This window comes from Felis catus, chromosome B4 (genome assembly GCF_018350175.1).
Source record: "Felis catus isolate Fca126 chromosome B4, F.catus_Fca126_mat1.0, whole genome shotgun sequence".
NCBI lineage: Eukaryota > Metazoa > Chordata > Mammalia > Carnivora > Felidae > Felis > Felis catus.
Window position 1 is genome coordinate 120086359 of NC_058374.1, and position 20320 is coordinate 120106678.

The window sequence follows — 20320 nt, forward strand, 5'->3', positions numbered from 1 at the left end:
CAGAAAGACAAATGAAGAAACTGATCCCATTCACAATTGCACCAAGAAGCATAAAATACCTAGGGATAAATCTAACCAAAGATGTACAAGATCTGTATGCTGAAAACTATACAAAGCTTATGAAGGAAATTGAAGAAGATATAAAGAAATGGAAAAACATTCCATGCTCATGGATTGGAAGAATAAATTTTGTCAAAATGTCAATACTACCCAAAGCTATCTACACATTCAATGCAATCCCAATCAAAATTGCACCAGCATTCTTCTCGAAGCTAGAACAAGAAATCCTAAAATTCATATGGAACCACAAAAGGCCGCAAATAGGCAAAGTAATTCTGAAGAAGACCAAAGCAGGAGGCATCACAATCCCAGACTTTAGCCTCTACTACAAAAGCTGTAATCATCAAGACAGCATGGTATTGGCACAAAAACAGACACATAGATCAATGGAATAGAATAGAAACCCCAGAACTAGACCCGCAAACGTATGGCCAACTAATCTTTGACAAAAAACATCCAATGGAAAAAAGACAGTCTCTTTAACAAATGGTGCTAGGAGAACTGGACAGCAACATGCAGAAGGTTGAAACTAGACCACTTTCTCACACCATTCACAAAAATAAACTCAAAATGGATAAAGGACCTGAATGTGAGACAGGAAAGCATCAAAACTCTAGAGGAGAAAGCAGGAAAAGACCTCTCTGACCTCAGCCGTAGCAATCTCTTACTTGACACATCCCCAAAGGCAAGGGAATTAAAAGCAAAAATGAATTACTGGGACCTTATGAAGATAAAAAGCTTCTGCACAGCAAAGGAAACAACCAACAGAACTAAAAGGCAACCAACGGAATGGGAAAAGATATTTGCAAATGACATATCGGACAAAGGGCTAGTATCCAAAATCTAGAAAGAGCTCACCAAACTCCACACCCGAAAAACAAATAACCCAGTGAAGAAATGGCCAGAAAACATGAATAGACACTTCTCTAAAGAAGACATCCGGATGGCCAACAGGCACATGAAAAGATGCTCAACGTCGCTCCTCATCAGGGAAATACAAATCAAAACCACACTCAGATATCACCTCACGCCAGTCAGAGAAGCCAAAATGAACAAATCAGGAGACTATAGATGCTGGAGAGGATGTGGAGAAATGGGAACCCTCTTGCACTGTTGGTGGGAATGCAAACTGGTGCAGCCACTCTGGAAAACAGTGTGGAGGTTCCTCAAAAAATTAAAAATAGACTTACCCTATGACCCAGCCGTAGCACTGCTAGGAATTTACCCAAGGGATACAGGAGTACTGATGCATAGGGACACTTGTACCCCAATGCTTATAGCCGCACTCTCAACAATAGCCAAATTATGGAAAGAGCCTAAATGTCCATCAACTGATGAATGGATAAAAAAAATTGTGGTTTATATACACAATGGAGTACTACGTGGCAATGAGAAAGAATGAAATATGGCCCTTTGTAGCAACATGGATGGCACTGGAGAGTGTGATGCTAAGTGAAATAAGCCATACAGAGAAAGACAGATACTATATGGTTTCACTCTTATGTGGATCCTTAGAAACTTAACAGAAACCCATGGGGGAGGGGAAGGAAAAAGAAAAAAGAGGTTAGAGTGGAAGAGAGCCAAAGCATAAGAGACTCTTAAAAACTGACAACAAACTGAGGGTTGATGGGGGTTGGGAGGGAGGGCACCTTTTGGGATGAGCACTGGGTTTTATATGAAACCAATTTGACAATAAACTTCATATATTGAAAAAAAAAAGCTTTCCTTTGGCTACCTAAAATCATGGTGTATTGAAAGCACTGAATTTAACAATCAATAATTCAAGCAATTTGTTTATTGCATATTTTTAAGGAAATAAACCTCGAAGATAAGATTACACATCACTTTCACTAGCCCTTAACTTCCTCTGTATCAGCTCACCCTAAATCTCAGCATGGAGCTTAACAATCACCTCAGCAGCCTGGCTTTGGTCTTCATGCCAGCTGGAGACCAAAGTCCCCCTCAGCTGCCTATGTCCAGTGGCTCCTGGAATAACATTGTCTCAGCTTTCAGGAGGTCTATTTTCAGTCTGGTGAACTAATTAAAAGGAAGGCCTTCGTTTGTCTTTCTGGCAATCCCCGAGCAGCGTGAAAGGTCCATGCCACCCTCTCTGTTCTAATTTTAGTTTTCCTCTAATGTTTCTTCTCCCTTGCAGAAAAGCATCCTGAACTGCTAAGCACTCAAAAGCTTTTGTTTTTTGTTATTTCTTCCATTTGGGTTAAAGCACTTTTTTACCTTACTCTTTTTAGATCCCCTCCCCACAAAGGTTTTCTTCAGCAGGAGGTGATGTTTGAAATTACTAACAAAACTAGAGCTAATTAATTACCTAGGGTTGTTAACTTTCTCAGCAAGTCCCCAAAGGGGCTAGCCCACAAAATTTTTTATACATAGAGCTTTCTGGATATAACTTTTCATAAAGTGGAACTATCTTTATGACTGGTAATTCCTAGCTTCTTTTCCCCCAGTAATTCACAACCCACCTGTCCAGGACATCTTCATTGCGGAACTCAGATCTCACAGGTCACTCTTTGTGAGGTAAAGCACTGTTTCTCAATCTTTTAAAACAGATACTCTTACTCTTGATAAACATAAATTTATCACATAGCTTCCTCCCACCATACCCTACCCCACTGTCTCAACTATCTACTTGGCTTGTCTACATAGATACCCAATAGTGTCTCAAATTTAAATACCTAAATTAATATAAACTCCATCCTTCCAATGGTCAGAAGCACCCCAAATACTTGAGTTACGCCTTTGGTCTCTCATTTTCTCACATTCTACATCCAATCCATCAAAAAAAAATATGTTGCCTCTACCTTTAAAATAGATGCAGAATTCTACCACCTCTCACTGTCTCTATTAAAAAAAAAAACCCTGCTACCTGAGCAAAAAGAACACATTGGCAACTATTAAGAGTACCCCAAAGACTGAAATACCTTATCAGATGGGCTCTCAGGTCATTCAAAAGTTTCATTTGAGAGGAAGATGCATGGTGGTCAAGAGAACAAGTCCCCTAAAGGAGCAATCCTCAATGGAATACCACTCTCAGGGGGCCCTAGGCAGCCAAGGAATAACATAAGAGGTCTTGGCATCTCAGGGAAGGGTGGGAAAAAGTACAGAAGAGGTGAACCTAGACAAATGGAAAGACTAATTTAAATATTATGCATGCAGATCAATGTAAAAATACATCAAATATTTCATCTAAAAATTGTACTGATTTAATCACATTATTTAAGGCCATTTTGTGGAGGGATAGGCTAACTCAGGTGCTCACCTTCATAGTCCTAAGACTCTGTAATTACCAGTAATTATAATTGTTGCTGGTTTCTGGTGCACCCCCTCTCTGAATTTCCCTCTTATTATTCCAGTCCACTTCTTTAGTACTTGACTCCAGCAATTCTTTGACCCCACTGGAATCTCCAATTCAAAGATCCTTTAAATTTTTCACTGTTACTTGTTCCCTTACTGTCCTCTTTTTCTTACTTCTCCCTCTTAAATTTTAGAGTCAAATATTACTCTCATCTTCTTGCATTCATATTTCCTTGTTCTTTACTTCAATATATCCATTTGACAAACCATAATGTAAAGTTCAACTCTACAAAAACGATGTACCTGTGCTCCTCCACCTGAACTGAACTGGAGAAAAACAGAGAACCACATTGGCCAATCCAACTTTGAGTTTATGAACATGAACCTCAAATGGGACCTTAATGCCGCCAGGCAATTACACTGCACCTTCATTTTCCATTCACTGTCTCTTTCTCCCAAATAACTCTTTTATTCCCTCTTCTCTTTCCTCAAACTCCACATCTTCTTCTCTATCCTTGTTCTCAACTGATACTGCTGCTTGCCTCTTTATAGAGAAAATAGAAACTATCAGAACACATGTTCCTCAGATTCTCACCACATGGAACCTGTCCAGCATTTGTACTCACACTGAAAACAGCTGCCTGTTTCCCATGCTCCTGTCTAAAGCCAGTCTCTCCTCTTAGGAACCCATTTTCTCTTTCTCCTCCTTCATCACAACTTTATAATTCTCCTTGGAAGAAATTTCTTGAAAAGTCAGTTTATATTTGCTCTAGAAGTCCTTTCCTCCCATTCCCTCTTAATTTTTTTTCATGTTTATTTATTTTGAGAGAGAGAGAGCAGGCAGGGGAGGGGCAGAGGGAGAAGGAGAGAGTAAATCCCAAGCAGGCTCCATGCTGTCAGCATGGAGCCCAATGACAGCTTGATCTTATGGAATGCGAGATCATGACCTGAGACAAAATAGAGTCGGATGTTTAACCGACTAAGCCACCCAGGTGTCCCCTTTTTGAAGACATTTTTTCATCCTGTCTCTTAAATCAATTATGTTCAGCTTTTGCCCCATCAATTTCAATAAAATTGCTCTTGTTAAGGTCAATAATAACCTCCACATTGTTAAACCTGCTAGCCAATTCTGACCCAGTCCTTATCCTATTCAACTTGGTAGCTACATTTGACAGAGATGATAACTCTTTCTTTCTTAATAACTCTCTTCATCTGAATTCAGAACACAACACTCATCAGAATATTTCCCCCAACCTAACAGGTTATTCCTTCTCAGTATCCTTTGCTGGTATTGCCTTTTATCCCCTCTTTCATCGAGTTTGGGTTTTGATCTTCTATCTACACTCATTCCATATCATCTATATACTGATATTTGTATCTTCAGACTGGACCTTCAGCTGCCTACTTGACACATCTATTCAGATACCAAGTAGTCAAACTTAAAGTGTACTCCTGGTACACCAAATTTCTCCCTGTTCACCAAATCTGCTTTTCTGACAACCTCTTACATTCAGACCATAGTAAATCCATTCTGACAGTTGTTTTGGATAAAAATCTTGCAGTTTTCCTTATTTCTTTGTTTCTCATATACTACATCCACTCCATCATGAAATCCTATTGGATTTCCCTTAAAAATATGACTAATATCCACCCATTTCTCTATACCTCCACTTTTCACTTTGATCTGAGTTGGCTTCATCTCTCAACTTACCACTATAATAACCTCCAAATCAGCCTTCTTGCTTCCACTCTGTTCCCCTTCTTCAATCCAGTCTCAACACAATAGAATAAAACTCATAAATTGAAGTTAGATAATGTCACTCTTCTCAAAGACCTGAATGTGCTCCTCATTTCACTCCGAGTAAAAGCCAAAGTCCTTATAATGGTCTATTAAGTCCTACATGATCTAACTGCATCCCCTTCTTACCTACAAATATTATATATTTCAGGGAATGGTAACTTGATTTGACAAGTGTGCTTAAGCATCAGAAGCTCTAGAGGCTTCCTTGAACTTTTTCCCTTTACCATCATACGTCCAATCAGTTATCACACCCTGTTGATGACTCTTTTCCTATATCTTTCAAATCCATTTACATCTTTCCATTGCTGATGACACTGTTTCTCCCCACCTCCAGGCAAATCTATCTCAAATCTATCTACCACATTTAATACTAAAGTGATCTTCCTAGTTAAATGTAAACCTATTTATATCATTCACGAGTCTGTACAATTCCAAAGGTCTTTCACTCTAACAACTTTCTTTGATGATTCATAAATTGATACTTGGATTATATAAGACAGTGCCTTTCAAGTAGAAAGCTTTAGTTATAATTCAAGCTACTTTTGAAATGTCTATTATAATAAACTCATTGGGTCATTTACTCAAAGTGTTTTTTACAGCATAAAATTCCTTTTTTGAAGGTATATTAGTCTTTGTTCTGTAAATAACATTTTGTCAAGATTAATTCTTGTGCATGTCATCATTTATAAAATAAACTATAGATTTATCTAATAATTTAGATTATTTTTTTAATTCAAGAAAAGGTCAGCTACCCTGGCATAAGTACAGACCTATGTACAGACCTAGGCTATTTCTATCTTAAGGTTACTATAGATTTCAAACAATAATACTATGGAAAAAAAATAATAATATTAAACAACAATGATGATAGTATTAAAGAAGAATATTAGTTTCTATAGTTTACAAAATGTATTCACATAAATAAAGCTAATTTATTACTACAAGTACTCAAGGAGTAGATATTATTTCCCCTTTTCAGATGAGCAAATTGGAGATCAGAGAAGATAGGTGATTTGATGAAAAATATCCAGCAAATCAGTGACACTATTGACTCTGGAATTCACTCTCTTTCAAAGCATATTATGTGGTAGTGCCTATATGTACAGGTTTTTAAATACAAAATATAATAAATCATCTATGTATAAGACATTTTAAGTTGATGAATGCCTACCTTAAAAGTTTTAGTATAAAATTCAAAGTTTTATCTCTTCATATAAAACAAATCAGCATTGTCCTACCACACTATTACTAAATATTAGTTTATTCTAAAAAATTTAATGTAATATGGAGGCGACATCTTACATTAGGAAACCATAGTAACATGCTGTTTGAAACCATTTCAACCTTTAAAAGGTTAGATTTCAGTTCTGTTCAAAGGTCAGACCTGAAAATACCAATTTTGGAATGTGTGGCAAACTACAATTTCTCCACACATTTTGGATGGTACCAGTGGAGTCCTGAAAGCAGTAAAATGTGTGTGTTTTTATCTTCTTACTCTGGTGCTCAGAGGTTTGGGAATAGACCTATCATTTCTTTTAGTCTTAATTTTTAAGTCAATAAATAAATAAATAAATTAGTTAATTAATTTTCTATCTACCTCAAAGGACTGTTGAAAAAACTCAAAAATTAATCATCCAAAGAAACATTTGGTGTACTAACTGAAATGAAGCTGAGATTTTCCTAAAGCAAGAATCAGAGTACTTGTCATCTCTCTCATTTTAGAATTTTAAATCTGGTAATAGTCATTCAAATCAGTGTTAATTGAGTAATAATTATATATACAGACACTTTCTGGGATCCACATACCATTTTTATTCACAAATCATATCCCATCCTTCCTCTCCTATAAAGTTGAATCTGGTGCATGGCAGACATACAATAAATGTTCACGTTCAAGGAATTAATGCTAGTCTTCGTTAATATCATAATGACTACTACTAACATGTATTGAGCATTAACTATGTGCCAGACACAGTGCTAATTACCTTATGTGCATTACCAGGCTATAGAGTAAGTTAATATAATTAATTAATTGGTAGTTTAATTCTACACCTAAGAACACCATAGCATAAAGAGGTTAAGTCTTATAGCTAGGTATGATATTTAGTTCATTGTTAGTAAACAAACTTAGGCAGCCTGACTTAGTGCCCACAATGTATCAGGGATCCATTCATTTATTTTACAATTCTAGAAAGAGAAGAGAAGATAATAAAGAAATAAACAAATGAAGAATGTAATTTTATGTAATAAATAAGAATCTGGAAAAAGGAAAGAGGAAAATTTGACCGAAGTGCCAAAAACAATGTTGAAAAGTGGTTAAGAACATGGACACTACCACCAAGTTTGAATCCCAGGTCTGCCATTATGGGCTAGTTAGCTATTTATCTTCTATCTGTGTTTCCTTGTCTATCATAATAATACCTAATTCACATATCAGTTATGAGATTTAAATGAGTTAATACACATAAAATGCCTAAAATAGTCTGTGATACATAACGTTAAAGTATTTGCTTGAAACTTATTGGTTATTGATGTTACTATGATTGTTCTTTTTGCATCTTTGCTATTATAATTGTCATCACATTGAGGGCCTTACTCGAAATAAGGTGATCTGGGCAGGCCTCTATGAGAAAGTGTATTTGAGCCAAAACTCAAATGACACTCAGACACATGAAAATTTGAAGACAGAGATTCCAGGCAGCAGGAACCAATGTACAAAAGCCCCACAACTAGAATGCCTAGAAAAGAAGGCCAGTGTGGTCCAAGATGAGTTTGCTAGAGCTTAGGTTAAAGAGCTGGTCAGAGCTAGGTTATATTGAACTTCACTGGCCATGGTGAGAAGTTGAATTTTATTCAAAGTTCAGTGAGAAGCCACTGAGCTTAATGATGATAACATACTTTGATTTACCTTTTATAAATATCACTCTGGTTGCCATGAAAAGATTAGACAACAGCTTCCATAAAATATCAATGTCACCACTTTCATTAATCATTACTTTTTAAATCTTAGTTTTCCTAGGGGAAAATAATTTTCTGGATATTTTTGGACTGTTTTGTATCAGTGTTCTTAAAAGTACAGTCAGAGTAAAGGACTTACGTAGAGTGCATACATTTATACACATACACAATACTCATTTTGAACAAAGGTTATACAGAATACCCATATAAATGATACCTTATGATTCTAAAATCCATATTAATCATATCTAGTGGATTTAAAAATCATATCTCTTTGAGGGAAAGTAGAATAGTTCACTTACTTTAATATAAAGGGAGGAAATTCTTTAGGTCCCACTTCTCATATTTCTGTCATTTGGACTTACAATTATTAGCTTCTTGCCCCCAGAGAAAGGAAACATTGCAAATCCAATTGGGTGGAACCAGGTATGTGTTAACAGTGGGTGTGGTTACTTTCCTTAATCTTCTCCTTACCCCCAGCCTTATTTCCTCACACTTCTCCTCTCCAAGTTCACTTTGGTTCAAGTAGATTGAAAGCCCACTTAGGCCAAACCGTCCAACTCAATCTTACCAGGTTGATGCAGGTTCTGTGGCCTCAAATCAGCTATTAATAAAATCCTATATTGAGTTGATACCACTGTATGGAGAGGGGTGAACAGCAGTGGAAGAAAAGCATTTCCAGGTCTCTGGTTCTTTTACTGCCATAATAGCATTAAATTATCATCCTTTAATATGTAATACCTGAAAGACCATTAATGTATTCAACAAGAATATTATATTCACACTCTGACAAAAATTGTAATGCCCTACATTGTTATACATGTGGGTGAACGAAAAGCACAGTGCAATTTGTAGGAAGATTCCTCTTAATTCCTTGAACTCATTAAGGCTTTAGTTTTAAAAGTTCAAAAATATAGCTGCATAAAGTGAACTGCTTTACCTGTATGGCTAGTTCCGTTGTTCTTGACTTCTGTGGTTCCCACAGAAGAGGTGGGCGGACTAACAGGAGGGCTGGAAGTAAAGCTTGCACACCCTGCAGATGTGTTGATTTCAAAATATTCTTGGTTGTGATTCATTCGATGAAAATCCAGAGAAGACACAATAGATGTTCGTTGTTTAGGCTAAAATAAATGGGCATGATGAGAGTATTAATATGATCATGTTCATCTTCAGCCTAATCTCCCCATTGATTTAATCTAACTGATGATTTTATCAAACTATCTGGTTTTTATACTCAAAATATAATTGTACCTTACAGAGAGACACTAAATAATCCCTTGATTAATTAAATAATAAAAAAATTGTTTACTGAAAACATATTTTGGCATAGCTGATAAAATAACTTAGACTTTTTGTTAGAATTCCCCAGAAGACTGTACAGATATAGTACCCAATTTTTTTCTTAATAATCAATTCAGAAAGTTGAAATTTTAGACACCTTTCATTTAACTAACATTTATTAAGCATATGGCATTTTCCAGACCCTGAGGATATAGAGTCTAATAATAAAAGAGCTCTTAAAACGTTGAAGCATAATTAAGGCAGTTCTGTTTTGTCGTTGTTGTTGTTGTTGTTGTTCTTCTTCTTCTTCTTTATATAGTCCAAAGAATTGATAGCATTAGATATTTTCCCCAAGTACCATATGCTGGAATTTGATCATCACAATTAAGTTATATAGAACATTTCCCAGGACTTAAGAATCTACTTGGTATTTGTAGTGAACTTTGATTTCCTTTTTTAAGGATTGTAATTAATCCCCAAATAGAAAAGTCAATTTAAACATAAAAGTTAAAATCATGGAGTAATAGATATAATTTACATCCTTTGTCAGTAATGAATTGCTCCCTATAGCAGTTTTCTGGGGTTTTTTCCCCATAGTTTTAATTACATACACTTTTCTTCCTGACTAGCAGAGCTTCTAATATTATCCTTGGCAGTCTTTTTGGCGCTCAGAATTGTGTGCATTTCCCAAGATTCAATCCAAGTTTTCTTTCTTTTTATTCTCATTAATATTACTTAAATATTAACAATATCCTATAATAATTAGCAAGAGATTAACTTCAATCTCTTTACAATAAATTTTACTGTACTTTACTACCCCCAAAGTACAATAAACTTTTGGTTTATTTTAATCACTGCCATCAAATATTGGTTTATTTAACCAATGTACTCCATAGATTATTTTCCTGCAAAATATTCAAGTTACCCTGTCTCTTCCAGCTCATCATGTTTTTTTTTAACATTTAATTTAGTCTATAATTTAAAATAAACAATGATAATGAAAAGGTCTCTATTTTACAGTTTTTTTAATATAAGGGGTACAAATGATCACAATATTCTTTATTATCTCACCATTGCAATACTTTTATGAAAGAGTTTTAGAGGCACTGTTATACAAGCAAGTCATTTATTATTATGACACATCAATTCAGTAGTAGAATTCAAATTAGTACTCCCATAGGATTCAGTTGCTTTTGAATTATGAAAGATTGGGGTACAATGTCAGGCTTGGTTTTTCACAAAATTTCTGTCCTTAGGGCTACTGAATCTCAATTTCACATTCATGTTCTTTCTACTAGACTATATAACAGCAATTAAAAGGCATGAAATATGACACTAGCTCCAATGGAAACTCAGGTATGGTCATCATCTTGGTTTTGTTTTATCGTGTTGTATTGTGATTTTGTTTCACTTCATATATAAGCAATGGGCCAAATTTGTATGATGTTCCTTCTCATAAACTTTATAAAGATCAAGTCAACTGATACATATGGCTCCTTTAGTGCTGTTTCTTTTTTTAAAGTTTATTTATTTATTTTGAGAGTGAGAGAGAAAGAGAGAGAGAGAGCACAAGCGAGCAGGGGAGGGGCAGAGAAAGAGGGAGAGAGAGAATCCAAAGCAGGCTCTGCACTGTCAGCACAGAGCCTGATACAGGGCTCAAACTCACAAACCATGAGATCATGACCTGAGCCAAAACTAAGAGTTGGACGTTTAACCTAGTGAGCCATCCAGGCACCCCTTTACTTCTGTTTCTTAAATACATGTTTCTTGACTACAGAAAGCTCTAATTATATTAAAATCAGAATTTGTTATGCAATCACAAAAGCAAACAGGTTATTTTTTGTTGTTGCATTAATTCCTTCCAAAAATATTTGTTTAGTATTACTAAACTGTAGATACCTTGGCAAGCAGTGTGATAGGAATAAGACTAATGAGACATTGTCCTTGTTCTCCAGGTGATTATAGAGCTGAAGTGGGAAAAGGATGGTGCATGAGGGAAGAAACAACCCAAGGATTATGCATTAGTGCAGTACTATACAGTGATAAGGACTAATGTAAGTGGAAGCACAGAATATAAATGGTGAGTCTCTACTTTAGAAAGGGGATCAGGAAAGGCTTCCACAAGCAGGTGATTGATGGCTGAGTTGAATCTCAATGAAGCAGAGATGGTAGGCAGACAAAAGAGGATGGGGAGAAGAAAAATACAGACTGCATAAAGTTCATAATGGCTACAGTGCAGAGTATGTGAGGTAGTGGTAGGTACAAGCCATGAGATATTACAAGTTGCAGGGTCCAAATGATAAAGGGTTCTAATGCCATGTTAAGGAATTTGACTTTAGCTTGAATATTTTAAGGAACCACTGAATGATTTCTAAGCAAGAGGATTTGATTTCATGGTTGGGCGTCCATCTTAATAAACTCATTTTAGCAGTTTAGAAAATGGATTGGTCAGGGCTGGATTAGAGGAAGAGAGACTAATTAGGAAGACATTAAAGAGTTCCAGCCAAGACAAAGTGAGGTCCTGAGGTAAAGCAGTGACAACAGTGTTGGAGATAGCAGATGTTTTTAGGAGATGCTAATGAGGTTAGCTCTTTAGGTCTTGGCATCTGATTGGATGTGAAGGTTGATTTTAAGGAAGAAGTCTAAGGCGACTCACAGATTTCTGCTTGGGTGAATGCTGGAAGATAAGTTTGTGTGTGTGTCTGTGTGTGTGTGAGAAACAGAAATATACTAAGCCAGAAGTATACAAGATGTAAGATATACTATTGGGATTCAGTATAGACTGCTTAATATGCGGTTATGCAAATCTACATGAAATTTCCCTTTCTTTCTTTGAGCAGAATGCTATAATCTCACTGTAACATGGCTTCAAATAAAATAAATGGAGGGAGGGAGACAGGTGAATGGAAATTCCAAAGGGAAGGAACCATGGATCCATGATCATCTAACTGCATTATTATTTGCTTCTTCAGAGCTGTCTATTGGTTATTATTAGCCAGCTTAAGGAAAAGTCATTGGGGGAGTTATTACTCAAAGCTCTCTGAGTATCTGAGATGATGAAAAATGAGAATCATTATATGTTAGTCATGCTTTAAGAATGGGATTATAAAACTCTGGCCTGTGGCCCCAATCTGACCTGCCTCTTGTTTCTGAAAATAAAGTTTTATTGGGACACGGCTATGTCCATTCATTAATTTATTGTCTATGGCTGTTCTCATGCTACAATGGCAGTGTTGAGAAGTTGTGACAGAGGCCAGAGTATTCACAACTCTTAAAATATTTACCATCTTGTCCTTTAGAGAAAACATTCATTGGCAAACCCCTGTTCTAAAGGATCATTTTGCACATCATTTTAGTGGTCAACAAAACCGTAAGTATAGCTTCCCATTTGTTTCCTAGCCTATGTGCATTTAGGTTGGGGGCATGTAACTAATTCTGACCAAATGACTATTAGTCTCTATCTCTCTTTTACTCTCCAGAAGATGTAGCTATAAGATGAAGGAGGGTCATTCACCTCACACTGCGTTTTAAGAGAAGTTGAAATAAAATTCCTTTAGGTTAAACTGCTGAGATTCTGGGTTTGTCTGTTGTGGCGGCTAGCATTACTTACCCTAACTAGCACAATGCAGTGGCTCAGAGAGGTTAAATAATTTATGCAAGATTACATAAGTAGTTAGCAGGAGGGCTTAGATTAGAAGGAGGTTTCATGTGTTCAAATCTAGAGACAATTGGATGGTGCCTCAAAGCACAAAAGACAGAGGTGGGATTAAAAAGACATATCTATGTGGAAAATGAAATAACAGCAATGGGAAAAAAGAGTAAAGAGATAGTAGCTCTATTAAAAATGGAGATTAAAGAGGATGAGATTAGAATATTCACTCAAACTTAGATTTTAATACATTCCAGTTTTCTAACTATTCTGATGGAATCTTGCTAAGCCATGCAGTACAAAAGAAAAGTGTTTTCACAAATTCACTGAAATTACAAATAAAATTTGCCAAGTTTCAATGTGTAAAATGAGTTTCACTTGTGTTCCCTATGGCTACTCCTCTAAAACATCGTCCCCATGTGGTCCAACACTTGTATCTCTACTTTCCAAAGGACTTGTTCCCACACATATTTACTTAACCAGAGCCAGCAAAGTACAGATCATGGGCCAAATCCAGGCTTCTGTTTTTGTAAAGCCTGTGAGCTAAGGATGGCTTTTATATGTTTTTAATGGTTGAAAAAAAACAACAAAAATAACATTAGTGACAGGTGAAAATTATATGAAGCTCAAATTTCAGGGTCTATAAATAAAGTTTTACTGGAACATATGAATGGCACGCCCATTCATTTACATGTGGTCTATGGCTGTTTTCACACTATCATAGCAAGTTGAGTAGTTACAACAGAGATTTATGACCCACAAAGCCTGAACAATTTTATACTCTTTAACAGAAAAAGTTAGTGACCCCTTCTATAGACTGATTAGGATATGTCTCTGAGGAGGTGAAATGGAACAGCTCCATAAATGACTGAAATAGTCACAGCCAGCTCCATAGAGTTGCTGGAAACAGTGGCAACATGAGCGATGCCCTTTGTTCTACAAAGCAGGGAAAAACAACATTTTCCTGTCTTCCATGGTCTTATTTGCTACTTAATATCTTATTCCCTTGGGCGTGGGGACATTCACAGGGTGAAAGCACATCCTCATAGGCACACAGGTGTTCTGCCCTGCACATCAGTGCATGCACCCAACCTCCATCCTCCTCACGCTCAAGGTCTCACTGCTGTATCAGCAATTACTAGCTTGGCCAGGAACACCAGGATTGGGGGAGCAGGTGGCTAAGAATCCCACCTAGTACAGTGGGATGATGGTAGGAGGTGGGAACACAGATGAGCCCAGGCTCCATTTTCCCACAGACTTCACTTACAAAACACAAATTCAGAGATAAAAATCAGTAAGAATTTTAGACAGCAACCCAAAAGCATTAAACTCTAAGCATGGGACCCTTCTTCATGTGGGGTCCCACATCCATGAAGCCAGTGCCATCTTAGTCCCTAAAAGAAAATGTGTAAATTTACTGATATAATGTACAGGATGGCATGAATTTCCTACACTTATTATGGATTCTCTTAATCAGAAACTATTATCATAAGAATATCTGTATGCTCTATAAAGATATAAATGGAATATAACATATTCTGATATAACTTGACAAATTACATGGCATTTCTGCAACCCAGTTAGATGTGATTCACATATGAATTAAATGAGAACACATAATTCCTGACTAGGATGAGATTTAGGTAATGTGTACATTTACTTCCAAATATCCTCTAGATTGGAATCTAAGTTTCAAATATCCACTTTTATGTTTCCTCTTCTATTGTTAACTACTGTATGTTTTAAAAATCCACTTGCTTAGATCTAAGTGGATTTTAAATAATTTGAATGCACTTAATTATAAAGGAACCTCATCAACCTCCTAATAAAATGTCAAATAGGACTAGAGGGATACTCTGATGTCAGTACAAAGAAAAAGTAGTACTAGCAAAAGTCAGTGGTTATATTAAATCATCCAAGCAAAAGGAGCATTCAAAATGAGTTCCCAAAGACAGCTGAATGTCAGTAAATTAGCAAGTGACATCAGTAGAAATATGTGGAAATGACAGACTTTCCAGACACTAGCCCATTGATAAATTATATCAATATGAAGCAAAGTCCTGTCAAGTCAGTGGTAATAAATTTAGGTGCCTTCTTAAATACTTTTTAAAATGAGGATGAGATGGGTGATAAAAATGGGAAGCTAGATCAGTAGTATTTTCTTTCAGTACTTTAATCAGTCTGAAATATTTTGTGTATATAATGAAAAATTTAATTCTAAGCATTTTCCCCAAATGATAACCTACTGCCTAACAGCATCATTTCTTCACTGATTTGAAATGTCACCTTTATCATATACTAAATTTCCATATATAAACTGGGCTTACATTTTTGGATTGAACTATGTTCCCATTGATCTACCTGTCTATTCCTATGCTAATACCACATTCTCATAATTACTATTTTGGCTCCTCCTCCTACTTCTAGAACTCTTAGTTAATGGATATTGGATCTCTTTGATCCCCTTTGTTTTATATTCTGGGAGTATTTTACAATTTGGTATTCTAAAGCACTTTCATTAATCTGTTCAAAAAATACTACTGACCATCAGCTATGTGTTAGACACTGTTCTAGGCTCTGGGGATATGTCAGTGAACAAATAAGACAAGGCACAAAACTTTTAGTCATTTTACTATGTCTTTAGGTGTAACGATCCTGTTTAATTTTCAATAAATAGTTTTTTTCCAAGTATTCAATTTTAAAAGTAACCTCTTTTTTTTTTTTTTTTTTTTTTAATTTTTTTTTTCAACGTTTATTTATTTTTGGGACAGAGAGAGACAGAGCATGAACGGGGGAGGGGCAGAGAGAGAGGGAGACACAGAATCGGAAACAGGCTCCAGGCTCTGAGCCATCAGCCCAGAGCCTGACGCGGGGCTCGAACTCACGGACCGCGAGATCGTGACCTGGTTGAAGTCGGACGCTTAACCGACTGCGCCACCCAGGCGCCCCAAAAATAACCTCTTCTTTATGAGTTCATAACCTCTCAAATCTTCTAAGGATATTGATTTTCAACTTTTTCAGTCATTAATTGTTTTCTCAAAGGTCATTTAATTGTTCATTTTCGTCAAGTGTCTGGTGTTCTTCATCAACCATTTTGATTACCTAGGACACTACCCCATTTCTCTCTCCTGTTCCAATTCCCAAGGGAGGAGCTTCAGTGGACTCTTCCCCTTACTGAAATAGGTATTAACATCTGGTAGGAAAACAACAAAGTCAATTGTTCCATGTATAAGATGCTGAGGTTTGTCAGTTGCTGTGATTAATCTGTCTAAATCCAATGCCATCTGTCTTTATCTTTCAGAAGTTCTAAATGCTTCTGATAGTACCACTCACTGTTCTTCATTACTGCTATGGCTTTATTCTTACTTTTGTATCTATTTTACTATTTTAGATGCATGTACAGAAAGAGAAGATGTAAAAAGTTGAGATCAGTTCACCTTCCTGAGTTAAAATTCTCATACTTCTCTGTGTTGATCACTTTTAAAACAGCAAAAAGAAAGGATCTGAGGGAGTACAGATAACTCAATAGGGGTAGAAATTATCAAACTTTTTATTACATATGTCATGCAAGTTGAAAACAATTTCTATTTTTTTCTTTTCAATTAAAGGAGTAAAAATTTTTAATGAGGTAAATGTTTTTATCACGGATACAATAATTAATATGATTAAGACTTATTCTAAAAATGTAGAGCTTCCTATCTTTAGGTACGCAAAATACCACTCTGCTGTACAGTTATGGCCAAACATAGAAAAAAAAAAGTATGACACTACAAAGGAGATAAAGTGGGTGTGAGTAAATACCAGGTACTTAAGAGGAATATACATTCCTCTAGGAACTTGAGATTTGTTATCACATTTAAGCCTAGAATTTTGGTATTAGAAGTAGTTATTAACTCTTTCTGTTTTACAACGTATTTGAGATTTAGAGATAGTTTCACACTTAAAAAGTAGGAGAGCTGAAATTAAAACATGATCTATGAAATTTCAGATTGATTGCATTTCACCTAGGACATCATACTACATATAAAGCAAAAAAGAGTAAGCATAAAGTTACAAGTAAAGCCAAGAACCAAATAGCTCTCGAGTATCTCATCTTTACATCAATGAGCATTTTTCTACTCTATTGGAAGCATTTTTTTTAAGTCATTGTTTTAAACCTGTTGAAGAAAGATACCAAATATACAACCTAAACTTACACCTAAAGGAGCTAGAAAAGGAGCAGCAAATAAAGCCCAAAGCCAGCAAAAAAGGGAAATAATAAAGATTAGAATGGAAACAAATGATATAGAAACAAACAAAAAACCAGCAGAACAGACCAATGAAACTAAACCCCTAGCAAGACTCATAAAAAAGAAAATACAGAGGACCCAAATAGATAAAATCATGAATTAAAGAGGAAAGATCACAACCAACACTACAGAAATACGAACAATTATAAGAGAGTACTATGAAAAATTATATGCCAACATACTGGACAATTTGGAAGAAATGGACAAATTCTTAGACACCCACACACTACCAAAACTCAAACAAGAAGAAACAGAAAATTTGAATAGGCCCATACCAGCAAAGAAATTGAATCAGTTATCAAAATCTCCCAACAAATAAGAGTCTGGGGCCAGATGGCTTCCCAGGGGAATTCTGTCAGACATTTAAAGAAGAGTTAATACCTATTCTTCTCAAACTGTTCAAAACATAGAAACAGAAGGAAAGCTTCCAAACTCATTCTATGAAGCCAGTATCATCTTGATTCCAAAACCAGACAAAGACCCTACTAAAAAGGAAAATTACAGGCCAATATCCATGATGCACCTGGATGCAAAAATTCTCAACAAGATACTAAAAAATCAAATTCAACAGTACATTAAAAGAATTACTCACCATGATCAAGTGGGATTTATTCCTGGGCTGCAGGGCTAGTTCAATATTTGCCAGTAAATGATTGTGACACACCACATTAATAAAACAAGGGATAAGAACCATATGATCCTTTCAATAGATGCAAAAAAAGCATTTGACAAAATACAACATATTTCTTGATAAAAACCCTCAAGAGAGTAGGGATAGAAGGAACATACCTCAAGATCATAAAAGCCATATATGCAAGGCCCACCACAGCTAATATCATCCTCAATGAGGAAAAACTGAGAGCTTTTACCCTAAGGTCAGGAACATGACAACAAAGTCCACTCTCCCCACTGTTGTTCAACATAGTACTGAAGTCCTACACTCAGCAATCAGACAACAAAAAGAAATAAAAGTCATACAAATTGGCAAAGAAGAAGTCAAACTTTCACTCTTAGCAGATGACATGATACTCTACATAGAAAACCTGAAAGACCACCAAAAAACTGCTAGAACTGATACATGAATTTGGCAAAGTCATGAGATATAAAAATCAACATACAGAAATCAGTTGCATTTCTATACACCAATAATGAAGCAGCAGAAAGAGAAATCAAGGAATTGATCCTATTTACAACTGCACCAAAACCCATAAGATACCTAGGAAAAAACCTAACCAAAGAGGTTAAAGATCTGTACGCTGAAAACTATAGAATACTTATGAAGGAAATTGAAGAAGACACAAAGAAGTGGAAAAACAGTCCATGTTTATGGTTGGAAGAACAAAGTTAAAATGTCTATACTACCCAAAGGAATCTACACATTCAATGCAATCCCTATTGCATTGAAGGGATCCCAATGCAAGAATCCCAATGCATTCTTCACAGAGCTAGAACAAACAATCCTAAAATTTGTATGTAACCACAAAAGACCCAGAATAGCCAAAGTAACATTTAAAAAGAAAACCAAAGCTGGAGGCATCACAATTCTGGACTTCAAGTTGTATTACAAAGCTATAATCATCAGGACAGTATGGTACCGGCACAAAAGCAGACACATAGATCAATGGAAAGAGAATAGAGAACCCAGAAATGGACCCACAAATATATGGCCAACTAATGTTTAACAAAGCAAGAAAGAATATGCAATGGAGAAAAGGCAGCCTCTTCACCAAATGGTGCTGGGAAAAAAGCACAGCGTCATGCAGAAGAATGAACCTGGACCACTTTCTTACACCATACGCAAAAGTAAGTTCAAAATTAATGAAAGACCTAAATGTAAGACAGGAAACCATAAAAATCCTAGAGGAGGAAACAGGCAGCAACTTCTTATTATACATGTCTCTGGAGGGAAGGGAAATAAAAGCAAAAATGAACTAATGGGACCTCATCAATAAAAAGCTTCTGCACAGCCAAGGAAATAATCAGCAAAACTAAAAGGCAACTGACAGAATGGGAAAAGATATTTGCAAATGACACGTCAGATAAAGGGTTAGTATCCAAAATCTATAAAGGACTTATCAACCTCAAAAGCCAAAAAACAAACAACCCAGTTAAGAAATGGGCAGAAGACATGAATAGACACTTTTCCAAAGAAGACATCCAGATGGCTAATAGACACATGAAAAGATTCTCACCATTACTCATTATCAGAAAAATACAAATCAAAACTATAATGAGATATTACCTCACAACTGTCAGAATGATAAAATTAACAACTGAGGAAACATAGATGCTGGTGAGGATGCAGAGAAAGGGGAACCTTTTTGCACTGTTGGTGGGAATGCATACTGGTGCAGCCACTCTGGGAAACAGTATGGAGGTTCCTCAAAAAATTAAAATAGAACCACCTATGACCCAGCAATTGCACTACTAGGTATTTATCCAAAGGATACTAAAATGCTGATTTGAAGGGGCACATTCACCCCAATGTTTATAGCAGCACTATTGACAATAGCTAAATTATGGAAGGAGCTCAAATGTCCATCAACTAATGAATGGATAAAGATGTGGTATATAAACACAATATAATACTACTCAGCCACCAAAAAGAATGAACTCTTGCTATTTACAATGTGGATAGAACTAGAGTGTATTATGCTAAGTGAAATAAATCAGGTAGAGAAAGACAAATATCATATGATTTTACTTATATGTGGAATTTAAGAAACACAACAAATGAACATGGGGGAAGGGAAGGAAAAATAAGATAAAAACAGAGAAGGAGGCAAACATTAAGAGACTCTTAAATACAGAGAACAAACTGAGGGTTGCTGGAGGGGAGTTGGGTAGGGGGATGGGATAAATGGGTGATGGGCATGAAGGAGAGCATTTATGATGAACTCTGAGTGTTGTTATATGTAAGTGATGAATCACTGAGTTCTGCCACTGAAACCAATATTACACTGTATGTTA

The 20320-nt window shown here is 36.0% G+C and overlaps 1 protein-coding gene across 18 annotated transcripts in view; it reads right to left on the reverse strand.

Moving 5' to 3' along the window:
* Positions 1-20320, reverse strand: part of ANKS1B (ankyrin repeat and sterile alpha motif domain containing 1B) — a 1072204-nt gene that overhangs the window by 588372 nt on the left and 463512 nt on the right. For all 18 annotated transcript variants that reach the window (XM_011284166.4, XM_019835377.3, XM_045062214.1 and 15 more), the window contains one exon: positions 9072-9252. In XM_011284166.4, the coding sequence (XP_011282468.2) occupies positions 9072-9252 (181 nt within the window). The remainder of the gene's footprint in view (positions 1-9071; positions 9253-20320) is intronic.